This window comes from Rhinoderma darwinii, chromosome 4, assembly GCF_050947455.1.
Source record: "Rhinoderma darwinii isolate aRhiDar2 chromosome 4, aRhiDar2.hap1, whole genome shotgun sequence".
NCBI classification, from domain to species: Eukaryota; Metazoa; Chordata; class Amphibia; order Anura; family Rhinodermatidae; genus Rhinoderma; species Rhinoderma darwinii.
In genome coordinates, this window is record NC_134690.1 from 353,762,108 (window position 1) to 353,777,844 (window position 15,737).

Here is a 15,737-nt window from a genome sequence, read left to right on the forward strand (position 1 = left end):
CTTATCCTACTGCGACCCCCTGAGGCCAGAGTTTGCTCTGTCTCATCTGTACAGGATTTCTTTATTTCTACAAAGACTCATTTACTATATACCTTTATTTAATGTAACCCCTACAAAGAAAAAAGTTTGATTTTTTACAGATTAGAAAGAAAATAGATCAACGATTTCCAAGCAATGTTACAAGGTGCTAAAAGTTAAATATATATATATATTTTACCTTAAATTGAATTTAAATCTATCTATCTATCTATCTATCTATCTATCTATCTATCTATCTATCTATCTATCTATCTATCTATCTATCTATCTATCTATCTATCTATCTATCTATCTATCTATCTATCTGTCTATCTGTCTATCTGTCTGTCTGTCTGTCTGTCTGTCTGTCTGTCTGTCTGTCTGTCTGTCTGAATGTCTGCCTGCCTGCCTGTCCGTCCGTCCGTCCATCCATCCATCCATCCATCCATCCATCCATCTATCTATCTATCTATCTATCTATCTATCTATCTATCTATCTATCTATCTATCTATCTATCTATCTATCTATCTATCTATCTATCTATCTATCTTTCATCTATTAACTGCAGCATATAAAATAGGATAAAATAATCTAAGTAATGTTTAAATATTTTACATCCATTGAATTCATTGCACGCATTAGACAACCCATCATGTGTCCTTCCAAAGAAGGGTTGAGCTAGCCCCCATATTGGAAAAAAAAATTATGCCTTAGCTCATTCTCTGCATTGTTAGTACTGTGGGTATAAAAAAGGATTTTTAAGACAAACATATATTCCGTGCAAAATGAAACCATTAATGTCAAGGGTAATTCAGTTTAACGTTCTATTCTTGTGAAGAGCTCTGCTGACCCCTGGAGGCAAAAAGGTGATATTGTGTTTAAAATAGGTTCTTTATACTTGCCAACCTGATTACATCTACAGTAGCTATCTTATTAATAATGTTGACCCAAAACAAAGCCTTAAAAAGCAATAAAACTAGATTACTTCCTTTCAGAGATAGCAAGGGCTGAAGAGCGTTTTGGAGATGGAGCTATATTTGGCTGTTCACTAGGATACGGAGATGATATATAGTTTTGGTCAAAGTGTCATTGTGTGCCTGGTCTCCTGAAAATCATAAGTGCATATTTCCTGCAAAACTGCAAACAGCAATATCCTATAAAGAATATAGTCATACAATGTATGATGACCACAAAATGCAAACTGGGCGCTCCAGCTAGGTCAAGCTGAGATTTGTAGTTCTACAGCAGACACCGCAAGAGTCAACTATAGTGAGGTGAGAGAGATAGAGAGATGTATATATATCTCACAAACGTGCTAGTTGTTAGTAGTTTTATTAAATACAAGGAAATAAAGGAAAGAGAAAAAAAATGCACGATAGGAAGGCAATGTTAATTTTAATGATAAATATAATATTTAAATACTGTTTGACTGATATGTACCAGACACAACCTGCATAATCCACATAACATAACTTACTATAAAGTCACTTGAAAAAAAAATACACTGAAATAAAATAATAAAAATAATAACAATAATAATAATAATAATAATTATTATGTGTGATGCTTCCATAGGGTTAATGCTTGCCCCATTATGAGCATGTACTGTATTTCCCCCTAAATAGTAAGCTTTGTTTTACCACTTCAGCCAATTACTTGGTAATTGTCCCTCATAAACACAACTGAGAAATGTCATTGTACTTTGGTAAATATTGAATTAGCTTCTCAATGACCAGACTCTTGAGCAGATCCGAAGATCCATATTACTAGCTCTGGTCTAAGCCTAATGGTCAATAGGTAGAGAGCAGAGCTCAGGCTATAAGTCCTGGTAGCTTCATTCATGACTGATCTCCAAACAGTATAGGAAATAAAATCCACTCTCCTCCCCAGAAACCTTTCCTTTGCAGCTCACACAAGCTCCTGAAAACTGTATATCCAATTTCAATGTCAGTGTCTCCATATTGCATTAGCCTTAAAGACCAAGTTCCAATTTCCTCTATCCCTAAATATCTCCTAATCAACTTAGATAAAGCTGGTTAAGCAGATATTTACCAAGCCTCCATTTCCCTGCAGCAATTATTCACCTTAATTCATGTATTCTTTAATAATGAGTTCCTTTACACGGTCTTTAACATGAATGTGTGCAGTACAACTCTTGTCAGTCCTCTTGTCAGCACTGTCTGGTGAAGGACACAGCACAATTGAAGCATTGAAATAATGTTGATATATACAAGAGACTTTGTATCCGCCAGTCAATGTAAATATTCAATTAATTACAATGTCCAGATTTTTTTTCTTTGCTCTTTTCTACTCCTACGTGTGTGAAACAAGCAGAATCCCTTCTTGTCTTGTCCATTATTGTAGGTTTATATCGATTTTCCCAACACTTTTGTTAATATGTAACAGACTAAAGCGATTACAGGTGCCAGCAGGTGCATCTAAAGTCACAAATCTTAGGTACAGTGGGTCCCAAATTGTCTTCGACAGTTGTGCCCTCACTAAAAAGGAAGACATGGATACAATGGGTCAGATGGGTTTATAAAGACTTGCACTACAATGTTATGATGTATTATGGAGGACAGTCAGCGACTTGTATTCTATCAATGGACATTCATGATTTCCCAGGCTTTAGAAACTATTCCTTGATGTGTAATTATGATGTCTGCATAAAGTGTCATTTTATTTTATAGCCTGGCCTCTAATTTCCTGTTGAATGACAGACAAACTTGTCAGGGGCCAGGACAAATAAAAAATGGGGCCTGTTATTCCCTTAGAGGTTCTTCTTCCACACGAATAAATATAGCACGAATTTTTAATTCGTCTTCCTTTCACAGACAACAATGCTGGTTTTCAATGCTGGACACAATTTGGGTTTTGTGAGAGTGTCTTTCTGCCCTCCCTCAGCCCAGCTGTCCATATGGAATACAGAGTGTACAAGTTGGATCACAATGGAGCCAACTGACAGGCAGAACAAAACCCCTAGGACAGTTCTCCCTGACTCTGGGATGCACTGCTCCTGATAAACCCATTCAATAGCTGCAACCACAAGAAGAAGAAGAATAGAGGCAGCAAAAAAAGAGAAATCACTACTATCTCTCTGTGCTCTGTCCCCCTGGGTCTCATTCAGTGTGGCCTTGTTAATATGCACGCCTCTTACATCCTCAACTACCAGCCTTTCTTATTGTGTTGCTGTGTAATGTCTACTGTATATTGTTCAAAGATAGACTGCGCCAAACTGCCCTATTAGAGGGGGATATTTAAGGCCAGAGGGGTTATGGCCACACAAGACTTCACTGCTTTTATTGACTCAGGTACAAGCTAGAAGTTACTGGGACTTGTAGTCCCGTGCCACATAATCCACAAGCAAATATATATATATGTGTGTGTCTGATTTCTATCATACCTGTCGTACAGCCTAAGTATATTACATGTTCAACAATAACAACTCATACATTGCACAATCTACAGTAGTTACAAAATACCCACGCTTTATTAGTTAGCAATAAAGGCTAACTTGTGCACCTAAAAATCTAATTATAGTTAACAATTAGTTTATAAAGGCATTTAACACTAAATTACAGTTCATCAGGGAGGTTTAGAGTCAGGGTTAATTTTCCGTTTTAGTAGCTGCGTACTGTGATACATTCTGTATCTGGGAATTATACCTATCTACTCTATTTGTAAAGATAAAAGAGTGAGGATTTAGCGATAGATAGATAGATAGATAGATAGATAGATAGATAGATAGATAGATAGATAGATAGATAGATAGATAGATAGATAGATAGATAGATAGATAGATAGATAGATGATAGATAGATAGATAGATAGATAGATAGATAGATTCTGGTTAAACCTGTACAACATATTATCCAAAATATTTTTTTCTAACGTATATATAGCATACTCTGCTATTAAAGCCAGTATCAGGAATAGTCATAACTATCATTGCAAGAGCAAAAGAGACTAAATATTGGCTAAAAGACAACAATGACACAACCTGTGTTTCCTAGAAAAGCTAAATTAAGCCACTAGAATAACAAGATTTCCTCTCACTTTCTAAAGCAGGCAAAGAATAGAAGTGTTGTTATAAGACTGAGAGGTTTTTCTCCTGAAGGGTCTCTCTACTGGTGAAGTAAGTGGGGTTTATTTCTTGTGCTACCTTACTTTACCTCTGCTACCTCTTCACATAGACAAATAGAGCAATCGTAACTAGGCAAACACATAGCACAGAAATAACATCGCTGAAAAGCTTGTGTTTCAAGTAATTCCTCAACTTTGGATTGTATAGAGCCATTACCTACATTTAAGCAGTAAACATTTGCGCTCAAAATGTCCATTAGCTATATACTATAGCTAATTCTAAGAAAAATTATACAAGAGACCAATAAAAATAATACTTATACTACTAATACTAATTATAATATACATAACATAAAAATAGCAGTAGTAGTAGTAGTAATAATAATAATAATAATAATAATAATAATAATAGCAGCAGCAGCGATCATAGATGTAATCATAATATTAATATCATATAAATAAAATCATAGTGTTAATAATAAGAATGGCAAAAAAAATAACATATCATGGTATAGCCAATATATTATTTCCTATCCAAAAACTCAAGCACACCTTTTTATTTTTTAACACATCATTTTATTAAAATTCTTATAAAAAGTGAAAATCTCCCAAGGAGGCGGAAGTTTTTTTCGGTTACTTTTTTTTTCTTTTTCTTTTTTTTAAATCATACATAATCAGATGCATATTTCTATGTAAATGACTTTCAAATGTATTTTTTTTTATTGTGTTCTGCTTTTGTGATTTGGGAATAATTGCATAAAAACGCCCTGAAGGTTACTGGTGACAACAATAACCACAAATATTTACAAAAAAAAATCTAATAGTTCGTCGGAATTTATACATGGCCATAAATATTTAAAGTTTCATATAAAAGAGGAAATAAAATTCTCTATATTTTTAAAGTGATTCCACTTGCTTTATGTACGACTGACAACATCTCTACAGCACACAAACATACTTTACAAAAAAAAAATAATTTAAAAAAAGAACACAAAAAGCAGAAATAATTTTTCTCTTGTAGGTAGGCAGGTTCAGTGTCATGGAGGAGTTTTGTAAACATGAAATACAAGTACCAGAATTTTTTTTTTTTTCAAGATGATCTGACCTCCGTAAAAAAAAAGAAAATAAAAAACAAAAAACATAATCAATAATAATAATAATATAATAATAAAATAATTATAATATAATAATAATAATTTTAATAATAATGTTTCTTATTTTACCCAGCAGTCTTTTTCACCATTTTGGAGTACATCAGTCTCTGAAAATAAAAGTTCACCAAGTCCACTGTTGGGCTTGCACCAAGTGATGAGCTGTTGGGTATTGGGGGTTACTGGCAGAGCTGTACTGGGCATTATATTGCATATGCTGTAATGACTGGGCGCTATATGCTGAGAAAGGGATGCCAGCTGGGAAAGTGGCTGCTAAGTCCTGAGCTTTCAGCGTGTGGCATGGTTTACCATCTCTGACTAAGACTGGTACTGCCACCCGTCTAGGTGAGGGAAGAGGGGTGACTTCCATACCTTTCTCTGCCCGTGCCCTCTTCATCTTGTACCTGTGGTTCTGGAACCATATCTTCACCTGCGTGGGTGTGAGGCGGATCAAGCTTGCCAAGTGCTCTCTCTCTGGTGCTGACAGGTACCTCTGCTGCCTGAACCTTCTCTCTAGTTCATATGTCTGTGCCTTGGAGAACAGGACCCGTCTTTTCCTTTTCTTCCCAGAGTCTGCACTGCTTGATGTTTCCTTGTCGTTGTCTGGGGATTCATCAGCTGAGGGTTCTGGAGATTTGGGTGAGGAGTCTTGTTGGGAATTGGTGGATGCAAAGCCATGTACTGCAAAAAGTCCAAAACAGGGGTAAATCACTGGGGGTATTTGCCATCATAAGAACACAGTAACATCAGTATCTATCTATCTATCTATCTATCTATCTATCTATCTATCTATCTATCTATCTATCTATCTATCTATCTATCTATCTATCTATCTATCTATCTATCTATCTATCTATCTATCGGCATACGTTGATCCATATATATATATATATATATATATATATATATATATATATATATATATATATATATATCCACGCATCTATCTATCTATCTATCTATCTATCTATCTATCTATCTATCTATCTATCTATCTATCTATCTATCTATCCATAAGATATATTAATTTCATACATAATATAAACTATGATTATCTAGAAAATATTAAATTATTTAATTAATCATTATGAATCTAAAATAAACATAGCACTTGCATTTTTTATTTAAAAAAATCTGTTATCTATTTATCTCTCTGTGTACATCTACTATATATATATATATATATATATATATATATATATATATATATATATATATATATATATATCTATATATCTATATATATATATATATATATATATATTTATATATAAATATCTTTATGTTTATATAGTTGTTTATACTTATATTAGTTTATCTTTATTTATAAATCAAGCCCCGAGTAGAGACTCTGAATGGTTTCAATATCTGTTTCCCTCCCGCATTGACCTTTCTGCTATATCCAGAGGATCCATACATTCCAGTTTGGTAAAATATGAAGAGCTGGTAAATTATGGGTCGTTTAGAAGTTTTTCTCTTTGACTACAGGGGGCTATTTTCGTCCACGATACGTGAATTGATTTTTAAAGAATAACCAACAATTCATTCATTGAGGAGCACAGCCTTAGCCTCGCGTAGACATTTTATTTTCCTGCCAAAAAGACAGTTCTTCTACACAAAGATCTCTCTGTATGAAGAATTGTAACTAGAAAGTGTAGTTATCGTTTATTTGTGTTTTATCTAGAGACTGAAGACATATCAGCACAAACACAGCAATAGCATCCTGATTGGGGGAAGGTCTCTAATATATATTATCTGTGGATACATTATGTTTCCCTTTGCTTATTACCCCCCTTTCTGATCAATGTCTATTATAGAATATTATAAATGATACTAGATTAGTAGAATCAGTCTCCATAGCAGGTACTTACAGGAATACTGGATGCTCTCAGTAGTAGCCAGCCACCGTGTATAAGGATTATCGCTATTGTCATAGAAGGGATTTTTCAGAGGCAGACCTTGCACAGCTTCTATGGTGCTCTGACCTAGCCCCCCAGATTTTTTGGGGGGCTCAGATCCTTCTGTATCTTCATCAGCCCCTTCAGTAACGGATCCTTCTTCATCATTGGTGTCAGGCAAATCTAAAATGTCCTTGACAGAAAACCCAGTTTTGGTGTTGTTGGTTAAAGAAGACATGTTCCCCTAAGAAGGTTGCAGTCAACCAGTGATGATGATGGTGATGATAATGATGATGATAACAACTACAACAACAACAACAATCCTCTTTGCCACAAAAAAACAAAACGGTTTAGTTGGAGGGAAAAACAAGAGCAGCAGCAGCAGCAGCAGCAGGAGCAGCAGCAGCAGCAGCAGCAGAAGAGCCCACACACAGGGCTTCACAGGCAGCTTGTTGGTGGATCTGCTGCAGATGAGTGATATCACAGAGCACAAGAGCACACAAGCTCCTCTCAAATAGTTTGTAACTCCAGGAAAAATGCCAAAGTGTGCTCACTTCAGGGTCTGGCTGGAGCACACTGAGCAGTTGCCTGCTGCCTGAAAAAAATAAGCCATAGCTGGAGTGATGAGTCCATATAAGGTTGGGTCTTCACACATGAACCTGCAGAGAGGAGAAAAAGTACATTAGGATCCAGAAAGCTTGGCCACGTGTGGGCGGGTCCTGGGAGTCAAGTGGATGAAGACAGTGTTTGCAGATGTGAAATTGTGGGTTTTGGGGAGATCGGAGCCTTTACCATTGGTGCTTCAGCACATGATGAGTGGTATAACGTGTCAATTAATTACAAAGATGGGGAGGGCCTTTTACATAGTATTTACATACAAAGGACCTCCAAGTAGCTGAGATTCTGCACACTTGAGACCACGTTTAAACAAATTGTCACCCTCTCTCCGCTGCTTTCTCCTCATCCTTTAGAAAAAAAAAAGGAGATTTGTAGCAAAGCAGAATATTGAGTATTTACAGAACCTACAAGACCCACTCAAGATATTGGGCTTTACCTAAACAAGATGCTATTCAAATGGCAAGAGACCAACTTATGTAAACCTCTTAGGTCAATATTGTGGTTGGGGCTTAGGGATGAGTAGTATAAATTAAAAAGCAAGTAATTGATTCTACTTTGCTCCAAAATAAACTAAAGTGTGTAGAAATGTAATCATCCTGGGAGATTGGCTCTTTGTTAAAGGTAAACCATGGCCATTGTAGTGTCTAGACACCTTGTAACAATGTTACTATGTAAAATAAACCTGACCATTAGCTTTGATGGGTTCTCAGGAGGAAATACAGAGCAATTTGTATGTGTGATGGTTGTAAATAAGATAACGTAGGTGTGATGTAAGTATTACCTTAAATACGGTCTGTCTATTGTTGAGATGTGTCAATTACTACCTGTTTATCTCTTTTGATTTATTTAGAGAAATCCTAATTATATATATATATATATATATATATATATATATATATATATATATATATATATATATATACACTTTGATTAAATTAAAAATATTACAGCCATTTAGGCAATGTGAATATTAGCATTATGTATTTAATGTATATTAAATATTTGTGTTGTTTTATGTTACCTACGCATCATTTATTATGTAATATATTGTAGTATTTTAGCACTATGTTAACTAATATTATTTCCTACCTATACTATTATTATAGTTTATAGTAATTTTTAATATAACTGTATTTGTTTTTCTTTATTTTTATAAATTGTTTAATATGCTAATGAAAATGACTTTGATATTGGAGAAGGGTTTAGGGATCTGTGAGTTCTGGTGGTCATAAAGGGGGTCTATGGAAGTTCCCTGACTTTCTCCCACCACTGTACAGCAAGAGAAAAACGTCTGGGAGATGCAGGAGAGAAAAAAAAAAGCCAATGGATTATTGTTGATCAGTTGATTTCAGTATCTGTGTGCCTCCCATCTAGTATGTGATGTGTGTGACAATGCCATGGGTCTTAGCAAGCCCCCAGCTCATCCTGGGTGGTCGGACCCGGGCAAACACAAATACAAACCGATTGCTAAGCTGCGGACAATGGGCGAAATGTAGACAAATGTCCGGCTCCTGTTGGATGCTTTTGTCAGGGCTCAGTTTTTGCATTTATTTCAGTAGCCAAATAATACATGATTGACGCCCTCTTACAATGTGCCCTAACTGTTTGGGATAAATCTGAGGTTGTTGCTAGTTGTCATGGCATTCAACCTCTTTCAATGGGGCTATCTCTTCATTCAGTTCTCAGCCCTGCCGCAGCTTTAACCCTTTGCCGGCTGCAGGTTGGCTTGGCAAAGAAATGGTTAAGTTATTTGGTGCATTTAGGCAATATAATTTTAACTAATACAAAAATGTTCTAAATTCAAGAGAATTATTTTAGAATAAAAATAAATAAATATCCGAATGGAAAGTTAGATTTGGATATACAATTAATACGATACCATGATGAAGTCAAACGATAATTTCCTTTATTATATTAGACTTTTGTGACAATTTGCAATGAAAACATTCAAATCCAATTTTTATTTGGATTAATCTAGTGAATAGTAAAATACCCTTAATTTGGGAAATGATTGCTTAAGTCTAATTAATGAATATCTTGCAGAATTAAGACATGCTGCTTACAAGGTAGACCTGATGCCTGGAGACCCCAAATCCTTATCTCTAATCATTATCAGTCAGGTGCTGGCTAGAACAGTAGCCTCTTTTGGACCACCTGACAGGTAAATATTTCCTGATACATGGACTTGTGGCTCATTAGTCACACAAAGCACACAAGGACTCCATTCATCTGAACTGCTTGCTGAAAACGAGCATTAGGTGGAATATTTGTCCGTATATACTGCCCATGTGCTATAAACCCATTACAGTGGTTAATAATCTACATGTGCAAGCGTAATTTTCCGTGAATATGTATCTGAATACATAATGTATAGTTTTTATTTACAATAAAAATATAAAATGAACAACAAAAATAATAATAATAATAATAATAATAATAATAATAATAATAATAATAATAATAATAAAAGAAGAGGTAAGAATTTCACGTCTTGTATTAGAATATATTGTATTCATGCACATGAAAAAAGACTTTATACTGTAAATATGTACAAAACATATATACATAAACATACATATCTCACAATTTCTAGTACATGTCGAAGAAGCAATTATATAAGGAGACTCGTGTTTTCGTGTACAGTAACAAACTTGTGTTTTTTAAATCAAAGATTTATTCTTATTTGTTTACTCAAGTTACTAATTAGTAGATTTAACCAATTACCTACCAGTCGCTGCATTAAAAATTTATTGAAAATTAGATATGTTAGCATTATTGTAATTTAAAATCTATCTATCTAATATGTTCTAACATGTATCTAATATGTTCAATATCTATCTATCTATCTATCTATCTATCTATCTATCTATCTATCTATCTATCTATCTATCTATCTATCTATCTATCTATCTATCTATCTATCTATCTATCTATCTATCTATCTATCTATTTCAATGAGGCAAGCTTTATGCATATGAATTTTAATTTCGTTATTTCGTATTTATCCTATCAGTTAAGGCGTCTTTATTATAGTTTTTTTTTTAAAGAGATTATGCTCTCTGCCTCTGTAGCTTTAATGAATGACTAAATACTTTAGACATATTTGTTAATTATTGTCCTATCTTATGTTATATTCTGCCAAAACAGCGACAAAAAAATATTTCAATTATTTAATGTATCCAAGCTTAGCGTACATAGATGAATGGGGGGTGGGGTGGAAATGTATGTAGTTGTATCATTTTAATGATGATGATGGTATGCAGTTAAGAGCTTCTATATCAGTATATGATATTGCCTTGTATTATTTAGGGACTACACGAACATGTGTGTAAATGGGGAAGGGGGTCATAGATGCAGCACAGGGTCAGTGTTACTGTTTGGGAATTGGGAAGAGTTGTGGGATTATTTGAACAAGTGAGCAAGGAGGAAAGAGATGTGACTGTGATAAGTGGCTGCACTTCAGCTCAAGTGCTCTCTGCTACTATTTACCTGTTTACTTTTACAGGTAGCTTTATAGCACAGGGCACCCGACTTTCGGCTTGTAGTAGTAGAGAATGTCCTCTCTACTAATCAGTAGATGTTCTTTCTGCTCCCATACCACTGACACACACACACACACACACACACACACACACACACACACACACACACACACACACCATACACTTAACATACCATACACATACATTTGTATATATAGACACACATATATGTGTATACACACACACACACACACACACACACACACACACACACACACACACACACACACACACACACACACACACACACAGCATACACTTAACATACCATACACATACATTTGTATATATAGACACACATATATGTGTATACACACACACACACACACACACACACATACAGTATATATATATATATATATATATATATATATATATATATATATATATATATATATATATATACTTATTCATACATTTTTCTACTGTTAGCCTACTAGGTGAACTGGATATTTTTTACTCATTTTTCCATGACTCTATATAGGCTCCCCAAGTTCTATAATATATCCCTAAATATATAATATAGTCCTAGCTATAGACTATAGGCTTACATATGGAATATAATCCTTAATAAAGTCCGAAATGCAACCCCCCAACTACAAAGACAAAAACATAACAAAAAACAAACAAACCCACCCCCACAATCGTCTATCTGTCTTTTCTATATGTTCAATTTCTCGACTTCCTGCCATAAAGTGAAAATAAAAAATGATTGATTTCGGGTCCCTCCGTTTACAGCAGTTCATGCAACCATTTATATTTATAGTCTATAGTAATATTTCCCTAACTCCCATCACACTCATTGCCTCATGCCTCATTTTCCTATCTCATGCCATCTTCTTCTCATCTCTCCAATACTCAGCTCCATCTCTCTCTCTCTCTCTCTCTCTCTCTCTCTCTCTCTCTCTCACCAGCCAGTTCTCTGTCTCTACATGGCTTTATTTCTTAATCTCTCTTAACACCTCTCTTTCCCTTCTCCCACTATTATTTCTCCTATATATTGAAAGTTCCTAGATAATGACCTGTCTTTTTGACAATTGGATTATAACACCGCTAGAGTATTTCAGAGCAAGATGCATTTTTTCCCCATCTATCAGAAGATTATCTCATCTAAAATTCATGACTCCCCTGCATGAAGCAGGGACATGACTGTTTATTTTCCTTTAATGAAACTTGTTGTGACTGCATTTTTATAGCATGATAGGAAACACAAGAAGAGTCTTGTACAAAATCCAAAAAGCTGCACTATACAGGGCACCACCAGAAAACTAACACCCTTTAGTGATGGCTCATGAAAACGACACAATGCCAGTCTGCAGAGTTCTGCCCTTCTCCTGGCATATAGTCATAATATCTGATGTGAGCATAACGGATGTGCATTGATAAAGCTAATGTAATTTCGTTCATTAAAGTGCTCAATAGCATCATTATATCTCCTACAGTATGACATATAAGGCTGACCCGCTGCTCATCACACAACACAGCTCAGATAACAAGCTTCAAGTGGATTAGTCTATTGTTTGAATAGTTCCAAGGTGCAAGCAATTGTTTTCTTTTTCATTCACTTCAGACAAACAAAACATATTACACCTTAACGCTCTGCTGAGGATTACTGAAGCTGACACAAAGGCTTTGTTGGGATGGATACTCTTCTCCATCTAGGACTTGATATTCTGAATTGGTGCAACACTTAAAATCAACTTGGAGGCAATCATAGTCTAGTTCTGCCAATTATTTTATAGACAATATTTGCTAAAAGCACAACAAATGACACATAAACAAGCACAGGTGGAAATCAAAAGGCTTCAATGAAAAGTTAAAATAATAACCACACGATGACACTACTACTGACAATACCTTCAGCTATCTATTAAACTCATAAAAGGCATCCAAAACCAAAACGACCATACAACATAACAGACCATACATTCATTGAGAGTCGTTAAGAAAGCATTTAATAAAATCCATACAACTCTGATAGGATTGTGGCCCTCAAGGGCTGTCTTGGACAACCCTGATAAATCTGTGATTTGATGCCAATTCTCTACTCTGCAGATATAATAGATTGTATTAACTATATACAAACCGTTAAAGACTATACAGGTTTGACTGCACCTTCTATTAGGGGTTAGATCAAATGCATATAAATCAATGCAAAGTAAACTCATTCACCTTAGGCACTTCCCCATGACAAGCTATTAATTATTTGTTCAAAATACAACAATCTAAATTGGAATTTTTATTCTATTTCACCAAAGTGTGATAAACCCATTCTGAGGAAATAAGCTGAGGATTTATTCTTTGTATCAGTCACATTCCATGATGTGGATATATCCTGAGGCTACACAGGAGGATTTAGCTCTGGGATTGCGCATACTGTAGGCTACATTAATGAATGCACCGGCACCAGCTTAATGTATAGCCTGGGTATATTTAAGGGCAAAACTATGGCATAGCCCTAGGGTTTTTATTTTATGTGCTGTCCATTATGAGCGTTTAATATGAAAATCAAACCCTTTGTTTCCCCCAGGCAAACATTTTCTCTTTATTCATCTTCTCCGCTCCAGGAATGATTAAATATGTCACAAGGAGATTAAGCACCGTTATTTTCCCTGCGGAAATAGCCATTTCAAGCCTAGAATGATAAAACTCAGTATTTTATGGCCTGATTTCACGTTTATTTTTCAAAATGAAATACAATGCTTTAAGCATATCCTTATCTAAACGTGGCTGCTACAAAACGATCCCCTGCAGGACATCTGTGTGAGGTTGGAGCCAAACTGTGATAATGAATGAAGGACACAGAGGTGCACATGTTATATGTATTATTTCTGGATAAACAGGATTTGCTATGGAAAATTAAGATACCAGTAAAGTATGTTCTTTTTAATACATGCCGTATTCATAATGATAATTGCTGTGCAAGTCATAAGGGATATGAGACAGGAGAGAAATCATCTTGGTGAAGAAGGAGTCTACCAGAGATGGTGCAACATTACTGATCATCCAGCGGTCTCTGCTGACTCAAAAGAGAATTGCTCAAGAGTTCCCATCACACTTCACTGTCTGCAGAAGGACAGGGTAATACTAGAGGGATCTTGGTCCACTGACATCTTAAAGTGTTCTGCAGGACTCTTAAGCCATTAGCCAACGCAGGTCTACAATATAAGTCAGAAGTATCCATCATGAGCAAGGATGGTGCTTCAGCAACACAGGTAAATAAAAATGTATTTTCACTACATGAAGACCAAAGGAGGAAAATAACCAGCAGCACTAACCCAACAGATAGGATCTCAAATCACATACAGTGGAAGCCCAGACAGAGAAGTGAGCTTGATTTATTAACCAGTTATCTAACAGACCATCTGCAGGCACTAGTGCTACTTGTAATGTATGTCACCTGTCTTCTCCACTGCTCCAGTAAATTACCGGACCCTGGTCAGCAGAAGCTGTATAGTCCATGCACAGTGGCTGAGCCACCTGCTGCCCCACAGAGATGAGGTTTTCCCTGCCAACAATTGTTCAAGTAGGATTTATAAAATGTCATTACTTGTGCATTAAAACCCACATCACATAGCAACAAAATTAGCGGCATCTCAGCCCATCAAAACGATGACAGATAGTTTAGGTTTTCAATCCACAGCTCAGATCAAACGATTTGCAGCCTCTTTGTGCACTTGCAAATAAACTTATCCCTTTAATCCAGTCTTTCAGAGGAAACAACTGCTCAAGAATAGAGATGTAAGACTTTATTTCAGCTAGAGTGCAAAGCAGAGAGACAGCGAAGAGAAAATCAGCTCACCTGGTGGCAGATGAAAGTAGGAAGCCAGTAGAGGAACAGCTGGGGACAGTGATGGGTTTCAGCTTTCTAGAGGTAAGTAAGGAGGAGTTGGAGAGACAGATAAGGTGGCACTCTAGGCACAAGCTCACATACTCTGCTGCACTTCTCTCACTGTGCAAATACATTTATTTGTCCTTCTATTCAGTTGACCCACATGTCTCCTTCTCTCTCACATACAAACTCCCCTCTGCTCATATCTGTCTATTACTCCCTAAGTTCCTCCTGCAGACTGACTGTCACCCACCCCCACTCTCTCAAATTGCAGGATCTATTTGTTTTTCTTCCCTGTGACGTGAGGCAAAATATTGGCCATATGTTCATCGGTAATAAATTGGTTATAAGTGCAAACACCCTTTCTCTCTTGATAGCGTTCATCTGGCATATACCTGTCTATGTTTTCCAGTAGTTGCGCCTGCTTCAATGCATATTGTCACTCTCAAGGACTGTGCACACTGTTCAATATACAAAGGGTTCATAGATAGCTTCATGTCTCACACTGAATAGTTGTGACTTGGATTCTTTAGTTGTGCTTTGCCTGTAATAAATATTTGGGTAGCCAACTAAGTAGCCAGCTGTAGCAGCAGA

The 15,737-nt window shown here is 35.8% G+C and overlaps 1 protein-coding gene across 2 annotated transcripts; it reads right to left on the reverse strand.

Annotated features, from left to right (window-relative positions):
- Positions 1–1,446: 1,446 nt before the first annotated feature.
- NKX2-2 (NK2 homeobox 2) lies at positions 1,447–15,334 on the reverse strand. Of its 2 annotated transcripts, XM_075864497.1 has the most exons (4): positions 15,114–15,334; positions 7,125–7,810; positions 5,626–5,934; positions 1,447–2,517 (listed from the first exon to the last, which is right to left on the reverse strand). In XM_075864497.1, exons 2-4 carry the CDS (start codon positions 7,387–7,389, stop codon positions 2,375–2,377), a joined length of 717 nt encoding a protein of 238 aa, XP_075720612.1. In that variant the 5' UTR covers positions 7,390–7,810; positions 15,114–15,334; the 3' UTR covers positions 1,447–2,374. The 2 variants fall into 2 exon arrangements, with proteins under 2 accessions (XP_075720612.1, XP_075720611.1); XM_075864496.1 differs by lacking the exon at positions 1,447–2,517 and having other exon boundaries at positions 4,678–5,934; positions 15,114–15,333.
- Positions 15,335–15,737: the final 403 nt, after the last annotated feature.